At 35.9% G+C, this 22,290-nt stretch overlaps 1 protein-coding gene across 11 annotated transcripts in view; it reads right to left on the reverse strand.

Moving 5' to 3' along the window:
• The window catches only part of CAMK2D (calcium/calmodulin dependent protein kinase II delta), a 286,632-nt gene that overhangs the window by 140,190 nt on the left and 124,152 nt on the right, over positions 1–22,290 (reverse strand). For all 11 annotated transcript variants that reach the window (XM_032462294.1, XM_032462269.1, XM_032462239.1 and 8 more), the window contains exon 4: positions 6,147–6,201. In XM_032462294.1, coding sequence (XP_032318185.1) covers positions 6,147–6,201 — 55 coding nt within the window. The remainder of the gene's footprint in view (positions 1–6,146; positions 6,202–22,290) is intronic.

The following is a 22,290-nucleotide window of genomic DNA, read 5'->3' on the forward strand; positions in this document are numbered from 1 at the left end:
TGGGAATCCTCAGAACTTTCTGCTCAATTTTGCTCTAAACTCAAAACTGCTCTGAGAAAACTGAAGTTTATTAAAAGTATAAATTAAAAAAAAAAACAACTGTTTCCTGAAGTCCTAAATTATACAACCATTTTTCCTAATTCATAAAGATAAATATGGGAATAGACAGAGTATCAAGCAATCCAAATTTATATTAAAGAATGAAAATGACTACAGTGAACAAATAAGTGAAACAGAAACAGACCCTCTGGAATTTAAGACAATTATCCCTGACAATATTCTAAAGAAGCCATTAGATAGTACTCATCTTGAATAGCCTCCTTCCTCCTGTAGGCTGTCAACTACAGAGTATTCATGAGACATAGTTATACCTTATGAGACAAGGTTACATCTTATCCCACATAAACTGAAAGTGTCTATTAACATAAAAGAACTATGACATGTGTGGGTCAAAGGGTTGAGTTTGCCACCTTGGAGCAGTACCATAATACATGAGAAAAGTTGAGTGTTAATTTTGCCTTTCATTCAGAAAAGAATAAAAAGGATATGAGTATCTCTATCCCTGTCTATTAAAAGTACAGGATGTCATGATCATTTAAAAGGTTTTTTCTTAAAAATTATACAGATATACCTCGGAGATACTGCAGGCTCAATTCCAGACCACCACAATAGAAGTGAATATCACAATAAAGCAAGTCACAAGAATTTTTTGGTTTCCCAGTGCACATAACAGTTGTTTTTAGACCATACTATATTCTATTAAGTGTCCAAGAGCATTAGATCTTAAAAAAAGTACACATCTTAATTAAAAAATACCTTATTGCTAAAAAATGCTAACCATTACCTGAGTCTTCAGCAAGACATCATCTTTTTTTCTGGTGGAGGGTTTTGAAATATTGGGAGAATTACCAAAATGTGATACAGAGATATGAAGTGAGCAAATGTTGTTGGAAAAAAATGGCACTGATAAACTTGCCCGATGCAGGGTTACCACAAACTTTCAATTTGTAAAAAATGCACTCTCTGAGACACACAATAAAGCAAAGTGCAATAAAACAGTATGCCTGTAACAGAATCATTACCATTTTATTAATTTGCCAACAAAGAGAACACTGAACTTGTTCAGGATAATCTTGTGAAACGTGTATTTTCCCAACAGTGAACTTCTACAGTTCTAGATTTATAGATTTCCAATATGATGGACTATTAAATTCCTCTTTCACAATAGCCAAAGTGTTTAAAAACACAATTCTGTTTTTAAAAACAAATAAGAAATGCAGTATCTTTACAGCATCAGGATTTCTTTGTTATTTAAAATATCCTCCATTTTAACTAAATTGATTGTTTCCTGTATATAAGTTGCTAACTAAAAGCAACATTTGTAGACTCAACTTTGTTCTAAAAACTATTTTCAGAGGGATTATACAGTCATCCCTTGGCACCCTTTGGGGACTGGTCCTAGGATCCTCAGCAGATACCAAAGTCCCTTATATAAAATGGTACAGTATTTATAAATGACCTACACACATCCTCCCTTATACTTTAAACCATCTCTAGATTACTTACAATACCTAATACAACATAAAAGCTATGTAAATAGTTGTCAGCTACAGTAAATTCAAGTTTTGCTCTTTAGAACTTTGGAATTTCTCTCAAATATTTTCGATCTTTGTTTGGTTGAAATTGTGAATGTGAAAGATGAAGATATAGAGGGCCAACTGTACCTTTTTACTTTTTTTATTCCTACGAACATCTTATATACTTCCGAGATTTACTATCTTCTACCTGGATGTTAGTGCAGCCAACTTCTAAGTGGGTTCTCCGCCTCCAATCTAATTTCTCTTTTCTTCAAGCTGTGTACACAGCAAAAATACTATGGCACAAATCATCCTTTACTGTAATTACTGACTTTTTCTATCTCTCTTTACAGGAGATTAACCTAGAGACTTGTACTCAAGTAGTGTTTTACTACAGTAAATAGTCTTCAAACCTGTGCTTTCACATTTTGATCTGAGTGTAAAATTATTTTTGCTCTGTTTGTTATATACACTGTTACAGTGATGTAAATCAAAGGAAATATTACACTTCTGAGGTTTTAAGAAGGATAAAATTTGCTGCAAATAATAGGCAGAAGGTATTCAGAAAAATCAAACTAGCCTTCCACCCTCTAAAAGACTGAACAGTCACTGGAATACGTCTGCCTTGTGAAATAAAAGAGAGTATTATCAGCATAATAGAAGAATTTTACCAAATTACCATAAAGATGGCCAAGTGACTAGGGCACACATCAGATGTTTTCACAGATACCATGAAACTTGTTATGTTATATCTGTGTGTATTTTGTAAATGCTGCTGACCTGTTGGTTACATAACCAAACATTCTGGTAGGTGAAATAATGTCATAACATAACAAGTGGGAAACTGCTTTTCATTCTTTTGAAGACAAAAATGGTCATTCACCTTCCCTTCAATCTGCAGCCCCTGGTACAGAGTAAGTACATACTGAGTGTATGTTTGGTGAATGAAGAAACATTCCCCAGGACATAATTATGCCTGCCTCAGCTTCAGTCCGGTCCTTCCCACTGGGTGTCCTGATCTCTGCAACTAAATGAATGTTGGCTTGCTCTCCCAAACCCCTGGGTAACTTACAGTGTTCACCACATTATGCCTATACCATAGACATTCTGAAGCCACCTAATCCCCTTTCTCAACTACAGTCTTTGAAAAAGGGTGGTGTCTGACTTATCCGTTAGTCCCATTATTACCAATAAAACTATCAGCTGCCCAGTCCAAGGGGTGTAGTCTGAAAAAGTATTTTCAGTATTATAACTTCAAATTTGCAAAAATGAAAAACATACATGGTTTCCTAACAGTAATTACAGAAACATGCAACTTGACCAGGCTTTCTGGTTGGTACAAAAATGGTAAACTGGGGCGGGGGAAGCACATCAGATTCTCTCAGAGTATGCCTGTTTGAATTTATCAAAATGGGACACTTATTTTAAAACGTCCAGAAAGACTGCTTTCCCCCAATGCCAAAGCATTAGGCAAAGTGTCTTGCTTTCAGTAGGCACCTATCTTATATTTGATGAATAACATTTCTTATCTGGGGACAAAAACGCAAGCACTTTAAGACAGAGAAAAAAATACTTCACATACAAAGATGAGTCTTTACTAAAAGTGTTATTTTTAAAGATGTAATGATGGCAATTTTCTCTATAGTTTAGAATCGTAAGAAATTTTCTAATATTTAAAAATGGCATCAGGAGTCCTAATAATTCTACCAGAAATCTCAAATTGATGAGAACAACATCCTGGCCTCACAGACTAGAAAAGAACTTGAGAGATGTCTAACACATTTTTCATTTGGTCCCACAGCCTCATTCTATAAGAAAAATAAGGCTTACAGAACGGATAATGTTAAGTATTTAGCCCTGGGTAGCTTTGAGACTGAAACTTGAATCTTTTCATTCTGGGTCAGCACTCTTTCCAATAAACCTTAATCTAATCTGTCTACTTTAGTTCCCTGTTGAAATTACCAAAATTCAACCCAAGTGTTATTCTCTTACACATTTACTTAGAGTGATATTTCTATACCTCATTGCATGTTTTCACCTAACATGCACATAATACATATTTGTGACGTACAGTTCCAGGAATATACATGTCACATTCAGATGACTGCCCTTGTCAAGGCCTTATTTCCCATCAGTCCCAGAAATTCCCTAAGGACAACAGCTCTGCCTTTAGGCCTCTCTTTTGTGGACTACAATTTCAGCTCCATTACTTCACTGTCTTATCTTCCCTTAGGTTTCAGATAAATCCACATCTCTTGCCTCTCAGAGTTGCTGAGGTATGCCTGAAAACCCTGCTAGGCACAGATCTTGAGGAAGATGGTTCTAAAAAAGCAGGCAGTTCAATATATGCTGTGACGATATATTTGCTTTTATGCAGGGCTTTCCCACTGATTCCTGAGTCTATTTGCAAAATTGACTACTAATGCTTTGTAGTTGGTGGCAGTAGAGAGATACTTGAATAAAAAATATAAATTAAAAATAGCAAGAAGAAACTATTTTTCTCATAGAATTCACTGGCCCCTTCTGTTTTGCTTTTTAGAAAGGGAAAAGTATTCCTTTAGAAGAAGACTCAACACACCTATAAAAATAGAACTTCCCGTTAGTTTCTGAATAGCTGACATTCCACAGGAAGTATGCACATGTACCACACTGCCAAAACCATCATCAAAAGGACAAACACAGAGAACATTCCTTCTTTAGGAATTCAAGTAGTTATTTTATCTTGGAACTGATTGGCTAAGTGACTTCCAATTTTTCTGTATGAGTACTTCATTGATATCTTAAAGACCATACTTTTCTTAACTATGGTTAAAATATGCTTTTTCTAAAGCTACTTCCTTTTCCACTTTCTAGAATATTGCCACTACAATTAGATAATTTAGAGGAATTATTTATTTATATTTGTTATAATCTCTTTTTACTCATTGAAAATCTATACTTTCAACCATTGTTTTCCAATTGTCTCTAACGCTGGGTGCTTTGTTGGATTAGGTCTAAGTCGTTTATTGATCTCATTACTGGAAAAGCATTTTGATGAGAATTGCTGCTAACTCTCCTCTATACTTTTAAACATTAAAGAATAATTGCGAAGAGTCTGGTCTCTTCAATATATAAGTAGATATTCAGTTGCCTGACACAACATATTTCATAGTACTGTGGTTCAAGTGTAAACGTCCACCTTCAGAAGTCTCTACATTTTGGTTTCAGAGACATTAATAACACAAACACATATCATCGTTTCAGATATGACCCACTGCAACAGAAAATCTTATTTTGTTTTCACATGAACTGCTTTCATTATATGTTCTGCACCAAGTATTAAGTGCTGAAGAAAAAAATTATGCATTTTTAAAATGAACTTTATTCTAAACAATGTGATTCTTATAATTCCCTCCATTTAGTAAGGAAATCTTACTTTTATAGAAATCTATATAATTTAAACTAGATACTAAAAAACTTGATGACTGTGGAAATGTGTCATGGTATCCTTTTACATTTGATCTAACCCTGAATCACTTCTAGGGCTGAAGGGGATGAGAATCTGCCACGCCCAAACATGCCACTTTGGCATAGGAATTATTTGGAGATAAAGGCAATTGAGAATCAACAAATACAGGAAGAAGTCTCCACCCAACCCCCCTTAATCTGCCTAAAGCAAGACATAAACTTCCCTTTGAGTAAGGTATCTACTCCATGTACCCGGGAGAGAAGAGCAATCCTCACCATCTGAGACACAGAGTTCACACCCTGAGTCTAACTGCTTCTTTCAGTTTCACTTATTTCCTGTAAACTCATGTGCACACAAATATTAAAAATGTTGTGCCTTTTCTCCTGTTAGTCTGCCTTTTCTCAGTTTAATGCACATGCCTCATGCACTGAACATAAGAGCATTGTTTTCCCTTCATTCCTATTGTAGAACCTTGGTTTATAAATCCAGGTTAGTCTAAGTCAATCCTGGCAATCCCATTCTCCTTGCCAGTGATTGGCAAGGGGTAGCATGTGACCTAGTCCTGGCCAATGAGATGAAATGGGAGTAAATTTTTCATTCTAAAAAGAAATGAGACAGTATCTTCCACTCTAAATTAACATGTCTACATGTAATAATGTGAACCATGCCAGTCTGAGAACAAAGCCAATGAGCTGGGGTAAAAGACAGGAGTTTGATGATGTTGCTGAAACCCTGAATTAACCAGCCTCAAGGATTCCTGAGTCTGCTTTTTATAAGATAATAAGTTACAGATACTTTAAAAAAAATTCATTATGCTTATGCCAGCCATTTTTGTACCCCACGGTAAAACTGAGAACGATTTACGATATCATAGTGAATAATCCCAAAGGAAACAGACTCATATCTGTTTCACTTAGGAAGATTAACTTAAATTTTAAACAAACAGTGCTGAGTAGTCACCTCTTTTCAAAATAATTAAGAGTTGAATGTCACTTGAAGAACATTTTAAAATATTACAGGGTCATTAATTTGGACTATTTATAACTCGAAGAAAAATCATGTTTAATTCAAAATGGTCTTAAATAGATAGCAAAAATAGACACAAAGTGTGTTGTACTTACAAATCAAACACCAAGTAATGGAAGCCCTCTTCTGATATGCTGTCATGAAGCCGCACTGAAAAAAAAAAAAAAAAAGAAGAAGAAGAAGAAAGAAAGAAAGAAGGAAAAAGGAAAGAAAAGAGGGAAAAAAAGAAGAAAATTTGTGTTATATGTATGCCAATGATCAACATTAAGCCAGACTTTTAATAGGCATCTGTCTCCTAAATTAAAACGTTAGCATCACTATTTTAGCCTCTGATGAGTCAGCATCCTTTACAGCAGGGCTGGGGTTCAGACAGACCCAAGGTTTAGGTTCTAGTCTTGGTAATTATTAACTGTGTGATCGTAAGCAAAGTAATTAATTTGTAATCATAAGAGGACCTACACTTTATAAAATGGTTGAGAAGATTAAATAAGACAATAAAAGTAAAATAATTTGCATGTTGCCACATGAAAATGAAATGTTAATAACTGCCTTACTATATATCTCTGTATGTCCAAAATTACCAGGTTCTAGCAAGTCTTCCACTGAGAGTCTCTTCTTTGCCATTCCCTTTGCTATTATCATAGTCCAGGTCTTTAAGAGTCTAGTAAATAGTCTCCCTGCCTCTGCTCCCTCTTTTTTCTAGGGAATTTCTGCATAGCTCTCCCTGAGCAACCCGTCAAAACAGTTTATATTATGCTACTTCTAAACTCAAGTCACCAAAATCCATTTACCAAGTCATCAGCCAGAAACGTACAGCTAGAACTTTCAGTAAAATAATCTACTAGTTCTTCAAATTAATACTACTTTAAATTTTCCAGTAAGCTAAACATTCAGTGATAACTAGCCAAAACCAATGTTTCTCCCTTCTGAATTTCAAATACTCATTGTCTGCTATAAAATAACTACACACGTAAAACTTACATTTTTTCCTGCTATTTATTTTTGCATAAGTCTCCTGCCTCCCCCAACTCACCCCCATAGATGGTAAACTCAATTTATCCAATTGTTTAGGGTGGCTTAGCCTTCACTGGGAGCAACAGAGGGCAGAAAAGCAACAAACTCATAGGGCACAAATGCTTTTGAAGTCACCACAAAAGGATGATTTCTACTAAGACCTGTCCTTAGTATGTTCCCCATGCAGTGATGACCACCATATTGAAAATGTGGATTCAAAAGAACACTTAGATTCTCACACACACTACAATAATCTACAAAGGGAGTTTGCAGTACCCACGAAATTCCCAAGTTCATGGACTTAACAGAATGTCCATTCTTTACAATTCAATTCCAACCCCTTCAGATAGCATCCTGGGCCCACTATGAAAGTTTTTTCTCAAACCGTCTCCAGAAATTTCTCCAAAGTAGAGAAAGTGAGGCTTTTGATTCATTCTTAATTGTAGATTATCATCTGTAAAATGTGGATTTCCTGTTATCATTAACATAAGAAGGGGGGCCCATAATGCGGCAACTGGGCATGTGGTGAGCGCAGCTCAGTCTCAGCCCCTCTGTCTCCTGAGTTCATGGAACGCAAACACACTGGCAGCTTCCTTCTCATCTTGTTTGTTTCTCATAGTGTCACCCTTGAATTCAGTTTATTTTTTTTAATTAGCTAGCTCTAATGCCTATCTTTTCTTCAGTACACAGAATTTCTTTCTCATCAATGCTACAAAACAGAAACTGTATTTCATAAGTCTTTGCATCCCTCACAGAGGCTTCAGCACATAGTAGAGGTCTTTCATGAAGTCGGTTTTGAGCATTAAGTGTTAGGCACTCTTTTAGCTTTTTGGACAGACATTTTCATCAAAGCTCAGTATACCTGTATGTGTCTGAAATAAAACCATTGATGTGCAAACAATTCTACTATAACTGTAACTGTGTGAAAAATAATCTTCAATTTGCCAATATCAGAGATCACATGCTTCATCCATGAATTCAAGGGTGACACTAAAGATGAAGAGAGGGAGACGGCTGTGTTCTTACATTTCATGTGTTTCATTTGCCTGCTACCTCTGTTTAAACTTATGCTGCCAAAGAACATCAAAAGTTTAGCTCAGTGATGAGTCTTCTGCCCACAGTCGTTCAGCACAGGAAGGAAAGCTAGATCATGGATGATAACTCAGTGGCTTTCTTGAATGACACCATCTCACAGATACCAAATGAGCAGCTGTCACACAATCTGTGTTTAAATGACTTCAAATAACTGGTATGGCTACTTAGAGAATTCAGACAATCTGTGAAAATAAGGTGAATTTCCATGCTATCAAAGTTTAAATGAAAAGTAAAAATTACAATGTGAGCAGAAGTGGCCACTTTCTTCTATTATGTCAAGGTAAAATCTGCAAGTGGAGGTGGGATCTCAGGTTTTCAGATCGAAGAGTTGAAGAGCTAAATAGAGGTGGAAATTTCAGGTCCAAGTGAGGAAGCAATGGCTAATTTCTGGTTATACCAGGGATAAAATTTTCTTAGTATGATTACCACTATCTTATTAATAGTTGGAAATAATCATTTGGAAGTAAGTTATTTTTTGAGTAAGTCAAGAAGTGCTCAGATGCAAGCCTGATGATCAAATGTATGATACTGTTCCGGGTCAAAACCAGTTTGAAAGCAATTTGCCAGCAAGCACATGATAATGGTTAAAGCTAAACCATTTGACCAAGTTCAATCATATTGCATTACACAATTCTAAAATAATCTCCACTTTCTCTAACCTGCCATTTGCTCAGGTGAAGTTAATTCTGAATGAATTCTGTTACTGATACAGCAGAAAAACGCTAGCATCATCTTTACTTGGGATAAAGATGTACTCGTTTCCTTCCTTCCTTCATGAGCTTCCCTATTTCCTTTCACTCTAAAAAAAAAAAAAAACAAAAAAAAACAAAAAACTAAAAATACAAAACTAAATGAAATTATACAATTTTCATTTATTAAGCAAACCATGTAATATAGTCTTCACATGGATGTTTTACATATGAACAATTACACTGAGGATGGGCTTGTTTCCTTTGAAAACTTTAAACTCTTTAATTTTTATTCTTATATTATTGATGATATGTTTATAGAGTCTGGGAAACAGTGTCTTACCCAGTCACAGATACTATCTATTTCTCTCAAGCCTTCTCCACTGGTCAACAGTATCCATCTTTCATCCTTTTTTCCCTTTTCAATACTTCGTCATGGGCTGAAAATTGTGTTTACTTTTACGAAAACTTACATTAATCATTCTCCATAAAAACTCAATTCATTTTCACACCAGAGGCTTTACAGGATGTTCTGTTCACCACAGCTGTCAGCCTCATACTGACTGCGTGGCCAGGCTCGAGAGCATGGGGGCTGCACCACGTTCTCATTGTGACTGCTCCCTGCTACCTCCATAAGCTGCACATATGGGAGCACACAATTAACCTAATTACAGTTGCCCCCAAGATGCTTTCAGAAAGAAATTTTAAAGAAGATAATGGGAAAAGCATTTGAGAAAACAGGTTATAATCCATCTTGGCAGTCATTCTTCTCTGCAATTTGCTCAAAGGTAGTATCAAGTCTATCAATAAATAAATTTTCATAAACTGAAACAGCATGAGTTATCTAGAATAAAAATTTAAATTCTAAGGCATTAAGCATGAGATTTATAAGAGGGAAAAAGCTGCTTCTGAAGCTAAAATATTTCCAAAGTTTAGTTGACCCTAGGCCTAATCGTTTTCCTCTCTCTCTTGAATGACAGTCTCAATCTCTGAAACTGAACATGGTGAGGCAATGCTGCCAAAGTTATCATAACAGTAACAGAGTATTCATACAAAACAGATTGTACACTACATCCTCATAATCAGTTTGTCAGCTCTGAGCAATAGCTGTGGTTATAAATGAGGTAGATTTTGCATTTTTAGGTTTGCTGTGGTGCAAGGATTGAAGTAGTTGGATTTGATTCACATACTTGGATGCAAAAATGGCAGCTTGTAAGTCAGATACTTTTATATTCTCATCAGCAGTTAATTATATTTCACAGCTAGAGCAAGCACTAGCCAAGTCAGGCCATGCACTATGCCAAGCCTTCTCACAACAGGGATGCCAACATTGAGTTCATCTGTTAATTTAAAATATATATATATTTACTAGTCTCAGACGTATAACAGTCAAATGGCACCATTCTAGGCAGGAATTTCAGCTCAACCAGTACTCAGCTCTTTTGTGACAAAGCTGGTCACTTCTAGAGAGAAAACTTTTCAAATAGAAAACACAGAAGCACTGAAAACCAAATTCAAAATAAAACTATCATTTCTAGAAAACTAAAGGCAAATTTGCACGTATGATTTGATTTTTTTATCTCTGTTTCTTATTACACAAGTAATACATTTAATAAAACAACACCATTTTTAAAATCTCCCCAGTAAAAAAATACTAATTTAGGTTGTGTGTATTTGTGTACACTATTTCTTTGTAATATGAATCTCTGAATATATATTGTTCATTTTATTTTAAATTGAGTAGAAAGATAAGCAGATAAAGCTAGGTATATATAGTCATTGTTGTCAAAGTCAATAGTCTTGTAGCATTTATTCTTCGATTTTCTTTACTTGTCTTAAAAAACACTTTTATAATTTGGGCATAAAATATTTGGGAATTTGACTTAGCTGTCTAAGTCAAATAAATTGATCTGAACTGTTCTAATTTTAGATATTTGAACAAATAAATTTCTAAACTTGCATAAGAGATGTATTTTGACAATATATTTACTATGTATCCCATTAATAAATGACAAATAAGCCACTACTCAGTACTCAAAATTTAAAATATCAGAAATCAAAAAATTGTTTTAATAAAATTTCAAATATTTTCCCTTAAGTGACCAGAAAATCTTTTTAAACTTTAAAAACTTTTAAATCTTTTAAAATCTTTTAAACATTAAATTATTTTTAAAAGCAATTCATTGCTTATACTTAAGAAAAAGGAATGAAAATTAATAACTTTTTGAAAAATTATATATATAATTATTACATGAAAATTCAGTGGGGAATGCAATGCCATCCATGGTAATTTTAAAACTATTCCAAAAATACACACAAAAAAGACATTAGAACACAAGATCAGTTCTGAAGGTCAAAGCATATTCAACTCCGTTGAGCGTGATTTCCATCCTTATTCTCAAATTCCCACCCTATTTCCTGATTCCAGATTAAAAGTCAACTTTACATTAGCTTCAGTATCTACAGGATCAGGTTAGTAACATTCAGGACTGACAAGAAGGAATTATGATGTCGTCTAACAGTCCAGATCTAACTGCAAGCTCAAATTATTCAAAGGGGCTTCTGGGTGGTCAACATACCTATCACTTGGAAGAATTACAATCTGGGAAGATGTTAGAAAGTGAGGAGAAGTGACCAGTGAATGTGAACTATACAGCTACCAGCTACACTGATCACGTGACACCAAAAGACTAGGAGGAAAAAATCAGTTCTTTTGCTTGAAAGAAAAAGTCATAAATGACTAAATACAGAATTTGAGATGGTTAATAAAATAGAAAAGTAAATGAACAGTTATTTTAATATCCTTTCCTGCTCATTTTTAATAAAAGTATGTATGTGAAAGAAAATAACAGACATATTACTAAATCAAGTATAGTATCTAGAAATATTCTTTGTTTCCTTTGAAAAATAATTTGAGATTATCTTGTTGCATATTTTCACTTCTTGGAAAAATCAGTACTCATTTCAAGTTTCCTTAGATAAACAACATACTGCATAGCACAGGGAATCATACTCAACATCTTGTCATAACCTATAATAAAAAAATATGAAAATGAATATATGTATGTATATGTATGACTGAACTATTATGCTGTACACTAGAAATTGACACAACAGTGTAAACTGACTACACTTTAATAAAAAAAAAAACTTTGTTTTGCATCAATATCATTCACTTTATGTATTTCAATCAGTTGTTCCAACTTTCTTCATTTTCTTCTTTCTTGCCTTATCTTTTTGCTATTCCATCTTCCAATACTTATATAAAGCTAATCAAAGATCACTCATAGATATCCTTAAGCAACAGGAATATCAAGAAAGAAAGAGAAGCTGCTGTCATCAGATGACTTGCATATTAAAGAAATCTCAAGATGGTGCACTGTCACATTGTATTTTAACTATAAGGGCCTAATAGAGCTTTGAGCTAATATCATCTTTCAGTTAAATTTATATAAAATGCACATACCTATCTACTCTGTATTTAAATGTGTAAGTGTCTGGTGAAGAAGACAAAAACTGGCCATTGGTAATTCCTCTGTTAAAGTACCTGAATAGCACCACCGTAGTTCCCAGTGTAGAATCCAATGCAGTCTTACCACTCTGCCTCCTAAAATCCAGGCCAAAAAAAAAAGCCCCACTGCTAATAACTAACTGCCCACCAGGCTGCTCAGGTGACTCCATATTTAATCAGCAAGACACAGACATATTAAATGTCTTAAAGTAGTACAATATTTACCTACAATTTAAGATTAAACAAAGGCTATGTTATTTATGATAAACTAGAGCTATTACACAGGAAGGAACCTGCTTCATGCCAAAAAATGGACCAGATAAGGATTCTTTTTTTTAAAGTACAGATCAAGGCAGCATTTAAAATAACAATAAAATATACTGAAGTGCATTTCACATTCAAGGTAACCACTAAAAGCTTTGTAAAACTTTCACTTGAGTTTTATACACACATAGCACACTGTTTTTTTGTCGTTTTGTTTTCTTTTAAACTGTGGATCGTGGAAAAAAATGTTTGATAACACTGGGTTCCATGATCCTATAAGAGGATCGTGTAAAGTTCTTTCCAAATCTGAATTTCTACATTTCTGAATGATTATAGCTAGTAAGGAATACGGTGAAAAAAACAAAACAGTTATTTCCAATACAAGGTTGAATATAATCCCCTACATTTGAGACTTCTCCCTCTTCAATATTCCAACGAATTTAAATTTAAAACATATTTCATTTACTTTGGATTTGTTTTTAATGAATAACTAGAGAGAGAACTTCAAATGTTTTATCTTGACAAATTAAAAATATGTCCTATTCAAAAATTTACTACACAGATGCATTGCTTTTCTGGAGAACAGAGTAAATGGAAAACTTATTAGATCATCCTCTCTTTGCAACTTACTATCATATTATCTTAACACTTGCAACTGAATTTTCCCTAGAGATACACCAGCCCAAATGCTCTCATCTTTCAAACCCCTTCCTGATTATTCATTTTTTGCATAAAGTATCTTTACAAATTTGATTCACTCCATAGGCAGGAAATGTATGAGCTTAAAATTCTACTAAAATGATTTTAAAAGTGCAATGTAAAACTGTAGCTAGTAGCTATGTTATGTTATCTCAATATTTTTCAATAACTATTTTTATGCAGAAAGTGCTTAAAAATATCAGTTTATTTCCTCTGGATAATATACACAAACATGAAGCACATGAAAAAGGATATACTGTAATCTTAGGATCCAAATCGAGGAGAAACATGAAAGTTATTCATGAACTTATTCATAAGTTAGATATCACTGGAATTATAAAGGATATTAATAGATGCAGCTCCAGGCCCGGGTACACCAGTCAGGGCCAGTCAGCACCAGATACCTGGTAATATATTTTTGGTTAAGTGTTCAGTGGAACAGTTAGTTCACCTAGGTCAATAATTATTTTTTTTAAGTAAAGAATAACTATCTATTTATCATGAAATCAAGGACACAATTACAATGAGTGTCCGCATCTCAAACATCGGCTGCATTTGCTCAAACTAAACAAGCCCAAAGAACTCACAGTCCTCCCCCTAAATCCTGCTCTACCTGGTATCTTCATATCTTTCCAGATGCTCAGGATAAAAAAATAAAACTTCAGTGTAATTTGACTACTTTCTTTCATACCGAAAATCCAATCTGGAAGCAAATCCTTCAGTACATATATGGAAAAAAATTTTGAGGTTTCTACCCTGCCCCTCTCACTGCCCTTACCACAGAAGCCAGAATAATCCTGTTAACATGTCAATCTGATCATTGCCTCACTTCTCAGCACCTCGGATGGCTCTCCAACTGCTCTGAGCAAAAGCCAAAATCCTGCTCATGGCCTACAAGGTCCCACGAGGTCCAGCTCTGTCCCCGCATTTATCTGCCAGGCATCTCCCACCACCACTCCTCTCCGGCTCACGGTGCTCCATTCACACTGGCTTCTTTGCTGCTTTTGATGAAGGCCGGACAAACTCCTGCCTGTCTTTGCACTTGCTGTTTCCTCTGCCTGGAACTGTTGCCCCAGCTGTGGCTCACTACCTCATCTTGCAAATCCCCACTCAACTTTTCACCTGTTTTTGTAAATAAAGTTTTACTTGAACGCAGCCATGTTCACTTGTTTATTTATTTTCGTTCGTGCTTTTAAGCCAGCACTGCAGTGTTTAGCAGTGGCAACAAAGCCCCTATCACCAGGAAACTGAAAATATTCACTATTTGGCCATTTACAGGCAAAGGCTGCTGACCTCTGGAGCAGAAGTAAAAATTGTTGAAAGGGAGAAGATAGGTTGTGAGAGGCTAGGGTGTGGTACCAACAATCTACATGGCTAAATTAAGGCCACCAAGAACAATGTTAAGCAGTGGGGAAGAAGCGAATATAGCAAATCAGTTCCTATATAATACAATAAATGAGGAAGGAATCAAGAGAATGGTAGGAAACTGTGGCACTGAGAAGTGTAGGATGTTGCAATCTGAGAAAACGTGCTTCAAAGATGGGGTGGTGGCAGGATGGAGACGGGAGATACTGAGGGAGGAGGTCGTAACAGTGGTTTTACAAAACCAGTGAGAGCAAGAAAACACTTCTGCACCCCAGGTTCAGGGTTATGTGGAGGACAGAGAAAACAGCCAACACTTCCAGGTGCTACAGCACACTCCAGAGAAAGCCAGACTGCAGAGAGCTCAAGAAGAAACGAACACAGAGACAGCTAGGAGAACAGAGGGACTTTTGCAAAAATTATGACATCAGCTTTCCTACTTTCTAAATAAAGGGAAAAGGAAAACTAACAAAAAGTGCTCAAAGTTGGCAGTCTTCTCACAGTCTGAATATTAAGTCAGCAGTTAATTAAATTGTTGAATATTTTCTCTTTGATAAATTTTCACATTTGTTTTTCTTAGAAAAGACATACTTTCAACTATATTAATTTTTAAAGACCAAATTTAAGAAGTATGAGTTTCTGTCATTTTATTACTATCATACTCCAAGAAGGTTCCAAATCTTATTAAAATGTTGTGATTTTAAATTTTTAGACATATGTCCTGTATTTACAGCATCTAAATTATTTACAGGACAACAGTTAATATGATTTGATTCTTTCATATCACAATAATTTTAATATCTTCAATATTTAGCTCTAAGTTTTTCTTCCTGGTCCATATAGGAATGCTAGAAAAACAAATGAAGAATATACATTTTTGAATGTGTTCTTAATGAAAATAACTACATGGCATTTTTTTTTTGATGGAAACTGGTTTTGCCATCTCTTCTCTTAAGTAAAATATTATGTCAAACTGTATTTTAATACTGAACAAAAAGCATTAACACAGTTTTGAAATATATTTCAGATTTATTGGTAAATATTTTTATCTCTGTAATCATGACCATAGTCTTTAGAGATTATAAGCCCCTGGAATAAATGTTTAAGGAGCTTCATGATGTTGTACCTAACATTTTTAAGAAACAAATTATTTAATTTAAAAAAAAATTGGGGGGGGGATTAGGTTTATTTATGTTTAGAAGAGGTTCTGGGGATTGAACCCAGGACCTTGTGCATGCTAAGCACGCCCTCTACCACTTGAGCTATATACCCTCCCCCAAAACTTCTTGATAGAGGGGAGTAGTTCATTCTTTCAGTTATTCAGCCAATTTTCTTGAATGCTACATACTGGAGATATAATTGTGAACAAGTCATTGGTGGTCCCTGCCCTCATACAGTTTTCAGTCTTTAGGATACAACTTCCTTGCTAATTTTGTGATTCTGTAATTCCAGACAATTAGATTCATAGCTAAAGCATATCCAAGAGTTTCATTTTATAGTCGTCTCATTATCGCCTGTGGGAGCATGTGAACACAATGTGACTATGTGGCAAACAAGTCTAAACAGGCCATCAGTTATAACTAAATGCACTATAAAGTGCCTTCATCTATCTGGGTTACTAAATCAAGTCTTTATCCACTGACCAACTCATTTCATTGAACATATTTCCCCGATTTTCTTTTTTTCCTGAATTTGCCTGCTCTCGAGAAATTTAACAAGTTATTTAACCTGAAAGACACATTTCCTAGTAAACATTAACCTAACATCCGTATCCACAAGGCAGCCATCATTCCAAAATGCAAATCTGATTGTATCACCCTTGCCTAGTTTAAAATTCTTCAACATCTTCCTAGTGATTTTATGCTAAGGAACAAACTCCTTGACATTACCCATTTATCAAATAATTTATCACCCCAACTGTGACACCGAGAGTGAAAGAAGGTGATTAACTGTTATATCAGTAAACCCTGGAAAAGAAGTCAGCCTGTTCACCCACCCAGAAGGCTCTACACTTCAATTTCCCTCACTCTCTCCCACCAGTTCCCTCCAGCAACAGAGGTCCTCTTTCAGACCTGGTACTCTCAGTTCCCTCCTGTAATAAGCCACACCTTCACTGTAACCTTATCTGCCCTTCAGAATGTATTTTAAGCATCACTTCAGTAAAGTTCCCTCTGGCTCCCAAACTCTTATAGCACCTCCCACCTCTCCTTCATAGAACTCGTCACACTTGCAATGTTATCTTTGATCGTGTGATCGTTTGACTAGCACTATCCTTCTCGCTTAACCGCTCCGCTTGGATAGCTAGATTCATATGCCCCTAGAAAATACCTCCATAGCGTCAGACATCTCTGTTAAGAATATATACATATACTCCAAATAGACAAAAGGACAAATGCATGCTCTTGAATGTCATAATGGGACACTAAATGGCTCATCCAGGATTATCTAATTCTCCAGGATATTATCTCTGTTCTGTTTTATTATTTATAGACTCCTAATTAGGGCCTAAAAAATAGTAAGCTATGGCCCTGGGTCAAATCAGGACAGCAACCTGTCTTTGTATAGCCCATGAGCTAAAAATGGTTTCTACATTTTTAAGTGACTGTAAAAACAAAACAAAACAAAAAGCAGATGAGATTGGACAGAGAACTTATATGGTCCACAAAGCCTAAAATATTTACTACTGTACAGAAAGAGTTTGTCAACCTGTGGGTTAGAGTATTTCACTTGTACAACAAATGGTTCTGATCTGATAGCAATGCAGATGAGTACTGTATGCTACAGAGATGTAAATGGACTCCAAGGGTAATAGTTTTATTGCCTGTAGAGCAGCAACCATTTTAGTGCTGTAGCGATCATACTCCAGAATTCTTTCTTTCCTCGACGATAAATATTTGTTACTCCTCTATGTTTTTGAACTAGCTTTGGCCTCCTGCTAGTTCCCTCACTGATTAGGTAAATCTTTGCTATTACAGATGGACATGTAGTAACTATAACAGATGTACAGCACCACATTGTATGGATGTACCACAATCTACTTATTCAGCCCCGATGGGGGGACATTTGGATTGCTTCCAACCTCTTGTTCTTCAGCCTTAGCACCACTGCCCACCCTTAGTGAGCTCCCCATTCTCTATTAACTACACATATAGCAGCACAGAAGCCAGTGTGCCAAGGCCTTCTTTGGTGCAGAGGTATTTCCCTGATGATCTGTTGTTTGTACTTTATCTTCCAGACAAGCAGGCCTTCTTGCTGTTCCCTAAGAGACTTACCTTTCTTGACCTCTGAGACACAAGAGCTTCCTTCCCTGGAATGTTACCTATACCAGTCTCTACTATGAAAATCCTATCCATCCTTTAAGCTCAAATGCCATGGGCTTGACATGGACTCCCTTTATTTTCTGTAGTCCTTTAAGCCTCACTTCAGGTAAACTTAAGGAAAAGGCAAAGTAAAAATTACTCACTGAAGTAAAGATATGAAACGTCATCAATCTTGAATAAGTTTAATCATTTTGGAACTAACATATCTTAAGATTTGTTTGCTACATAATCAGATACAGAAAACTGGAAATTATATCAAACTTCTATTCAGAGCCAAGGTGTACAATGGGAAACATGGCTTGAATGTTAACTGACGCAAAACAAAAACAAACAAATCAAAACAAAACAGAATCCGTTCCATCACCTTGTAGCATGCTTGGTATAAGGTAATGATATTTTTTTCAAATTGGGAAAAGAGAGAGAAATGAAGAATAAGAATTGCTGTTGTCCCTAAGTGCCTTAATCAGTTAAAATGAACATTCCTACTCACTTAGTGGAAAAGTTGGCCATATTTTTTTGTGCTGCCTCTATATACATTAAGCAACTCTGTTCTTAATGTGCATTCTGATGGGAACTCTCATACAAATGAGACAGTAACACTGAGCAATCAACAAGGTGGTGTCCTACAAGGTGTTGAGCTCAAAATCTGATGCTGTATTTCTGGTCTCTGTATTAACTGTGACTAGCATATTCTAGCACACAGAAGACACTGTGGGTAAATGCTTATTAAAGGAATGAATGGATTCTGGCATCAGTACATTAGAGGGTTGGTTTAAGCTAAGTTAGTCTCCTAAACCATCTCTTGGAGAATGATAGGTCCAAATTTCTGTAATTACAAAATAAACAAAGTCAAACCTTGGACATGTGGCGACCCATAATCAACACACAAGCAGACTAAAATTTGCCAAGAAAGTTGAGTTTCAATTTCTTACCGAACAATTAATGTCCTCTTAGCTACAATAATACTTATCAAACCCTGCCTTGTCCTGAAGTTTTTTGTATGTCCTTGATAGAAGCAAAGTCCTCTCCTCTCTCCAACCAAGCACATGGAATAATGAAGAAGCAGCTATCTGCCTAGTCAGCCAGATGTCTGGTGATCAACGGAGCAGACACAGGAGTTGCTGCCAGATCAGGCTTATCTCTTAGTTATCTACATATGCCTTCTTTAACCCACAGGATGTGGGCAGGGAGCAAGCACTCAGTAAGTAGTTGTTGGTGGCGAATTCATTTACTCTTTGAGTAAATACTTACTGCGTTCCTACTTTGTGTAGAGTGTGGTAGATACCAAGAATGTAGCAGGGAACAAAATGTGCCCAACCTTACAAAGCTCATGTTCAAATGTGGAAAGACAGCTCAGTGTCAATCAAATAGGCAAATATATATGAAAGAGGGTGATAAGTGCTCCAAAAAACAATAAAGCAGAGAAAGGGGGAAGTAAACACCACGAAAGGGAAAGGGAGAGGGAGGGTGTCTGGAGAAAGCTTCACTGATAAGATGACTCTTAAGGAGAGACCAGAGGAAATAAACAGAGCCAGCCACAGGGATGGCTCTAAGCAATCAGATGGAAGACAGAGGGAATACAAGGTCCTAAGGGAAGACTGTTTGATATGTTGGCGAAACAGTGTGTCTGGAGTAGACTGAACAAGGGAAATGGTAGCAAGAGATGAAGTCAGAGGTGTGCATATAAATATGAGTGCGGGTGGGGGGTGGATATAGGGCTTTACAGGAGGGTATCATGAAGGTTTTTGGCTTCTCCTCTGAGCTACATGGGAATTTACTTAAGGCCTCTGAGGAGGGGGTGGGCAATGTGTTGAACACACTGTAAGGGGGCAAAGGCAGAAACGTAGAGAAACTAACATAGAAAGTCAGGTGAAAGATAATGGAGTTTCAGACAAGGCTAGTGGCAATGAAGGTGCAGATGTGTTCACATTTTGAAAGCAGGGCTGACAGGAGAGGAGGAGAGGAGTCGAACATGACGCAAAGGTTTTATTCTGAGTAACTGGTACTTCAGAATAGGTGAAGGAGTAGGTTGAGGAGATGGGAGTAAACTTGAAATGCCAAACAGACATCTAAATGGAGAAATCAAATGGTCAGTAGATAAATGAACTCATTCTTCAGAGAATGAAATCTGCTCTTGGCTTACTTGAACACAGCACGTTAAAACCAGGTATCAGCACATGATACACCATGTTTGACAGCGAGGCTCTGAAGTCAGAACGCCTATGCTCCAATCCTGGTTCTGCATTTATTAGTAATTTGATCTCAGATACTTAATCTCTCTGGGTCTCAGTTCCTCAGTTGTAAAATGAGAAGAATAAGAGAATCCTTCCATTGGCTTGTGACAATTAAAGGAGATAATATACATCAAAAGCTCAAAACAGTACATATTACCTAATAGGACTGGATGAATGCCATGTAGTATTATCATTAAATTAAATGACTATAATTATTAAATTAATAGGAATTTTATGAAATGTCTGTTTTAAATTTTGGATCAAATACATTTGATAAGTTAATTTGCATAATACTGTATGAAGTAAATTCTCTCATACTTGTGGTTAGCACTAGGCAGTTACAGCAGGATGTATGACAACAGGGCTTCAGCAGATGGACAGTCAGAGGAAGAACAGAAGCACCTGACTAACCCAGGAAGCGCAGCCCAGGCCCAGCTATTAAACAGCCTGCTCTCCAGTCTTGGCAAAGTACAGAAAGGATTCATCTCTGTTCTTCAAGTGCAACTTAGGAGTTAGATGGGTTTCAGCGGCTTCTTTCAGTTAGACCCATCTACCAGCATCTAACTTTAAGAAAGATTTCTCCTAATTCTGATTGCAAAATGAAGAGTTAATTTTTACAGGGATTTCTAAAAAACTGTTTTTAAATAATATGCTTATTGCCACCCATGAATAAGGTAGGCAAATTATCACCTGGAAATTTTCCCTTATTGCTCTTAAATCATGGATTGCCATAAGATGCTCTCTTTGAAACTAAAAAAAGTAGAGAAAAATACTTTTCAAGTCATTATGCTGATAATTCTGTGTAGAAATATGTTCCCCTAAAAGTGAAGATAAATTTGATCCTCCTCAGTTCAAATGACTGTTTTCCATTAATTGTTCACAACAACAAATTTCAGATTGCTTGGTACAGTCAATTCTCATTATTTGTGGTAGTTATGTTCTACAAAGTTGCCGCAAACATGGAGTCAGCAAATACTAAACCACTGTTCCTAAGGGAAACACAGGTGGAAGGTTCCTGCAAGCTTCAGGTCACAATGTCTTGGTTAACTAATATATGACCTTGCTTTATGCATGTTTTTGTTTAATGATACCCTATTAAATATATATTATTGATTTATTAACACTGAACTCTTAGCCAACAGCACTATGACTGATGCCTGAAGGCAGCTTGGTTACAAAGCTTATCTAACATATGCATTTTCTCATATCTTCTCCATAAGGCACATCAGAGCCTTTCTGGGCTTAGAAACACTACACAGCACTTCAGCCCTCTGCTCGGGGGCCATTTTAAACAGCAAAACCAGGCACTAAATAGATGGTGAGAAAGACACTTGCTTCGAGTGTGAGAGCCAACACTAGAAGGCAGAGTGTCACCTGTCAGCCCTCCACTGGGGCTGCCCATGCACAATGGGTGGCTCCAACTTTTTGCTGTTCTGCAGGGGTCTGTGAATGTCCAAGAAAGAGCACAAGCACCCCAAGTATGGATGGAGTTACAAAGAAATTTTAGCAAGTAGGTGATTTCGCAAATAAAGAATCTGCAAATAATGAGAACTGGGTTTGTCTCCTTATGCAGCTTGAACTGACTGCAGATCTTAACTCTTTTATTATATTTATCTGCTCTTCAGTATTACAATCAAGTGTTATTAATAAACAAAAATGCTTAATTATAAATGAAGAAATTAAACCTATGTGGTTAACCATTTATAAAATAAAACTTTTTAATATATTAATTATCATTTGATCAATCTACTTCGTAAGCTTACATTTTCCATATAGAGCCTCCCTAAATATTTCATTTATGTATAATCACAAACACTATTAAAAAAACTATCTTCGTACGATGACTCTGTGTCAGATACTACATTAGCAAATTATACTGCAGTTTATAACCTACAATAAGATTGGCTTCTACTCAGGAAAGAAAATTTTAAAAAGGGAAAAAGAGTAAGGGATAAAGCCTTGTTAATTTTAAAAGGCCATCTTTAATATTGATATGAACTATGATTAACACTAAAATGTGAAATATACTTGAAAATGGGCAGTAGAACTAG

This window comes from Camelus ferus, chromosome 2 (assembly GCF_009834535.1).
Source record: "Camelus ferus isolate YT-003-E chromosome 2, BCGSAC_Cfer_1.0, whole genome shotgun sequence".
NCBI classification, from domain to species: domain Eukaryota; kingdom Metazoa; phylum Chordata; class Mammalia; order Artiodactyla; family Camelidae; genus Camelus; species Camelus ferus.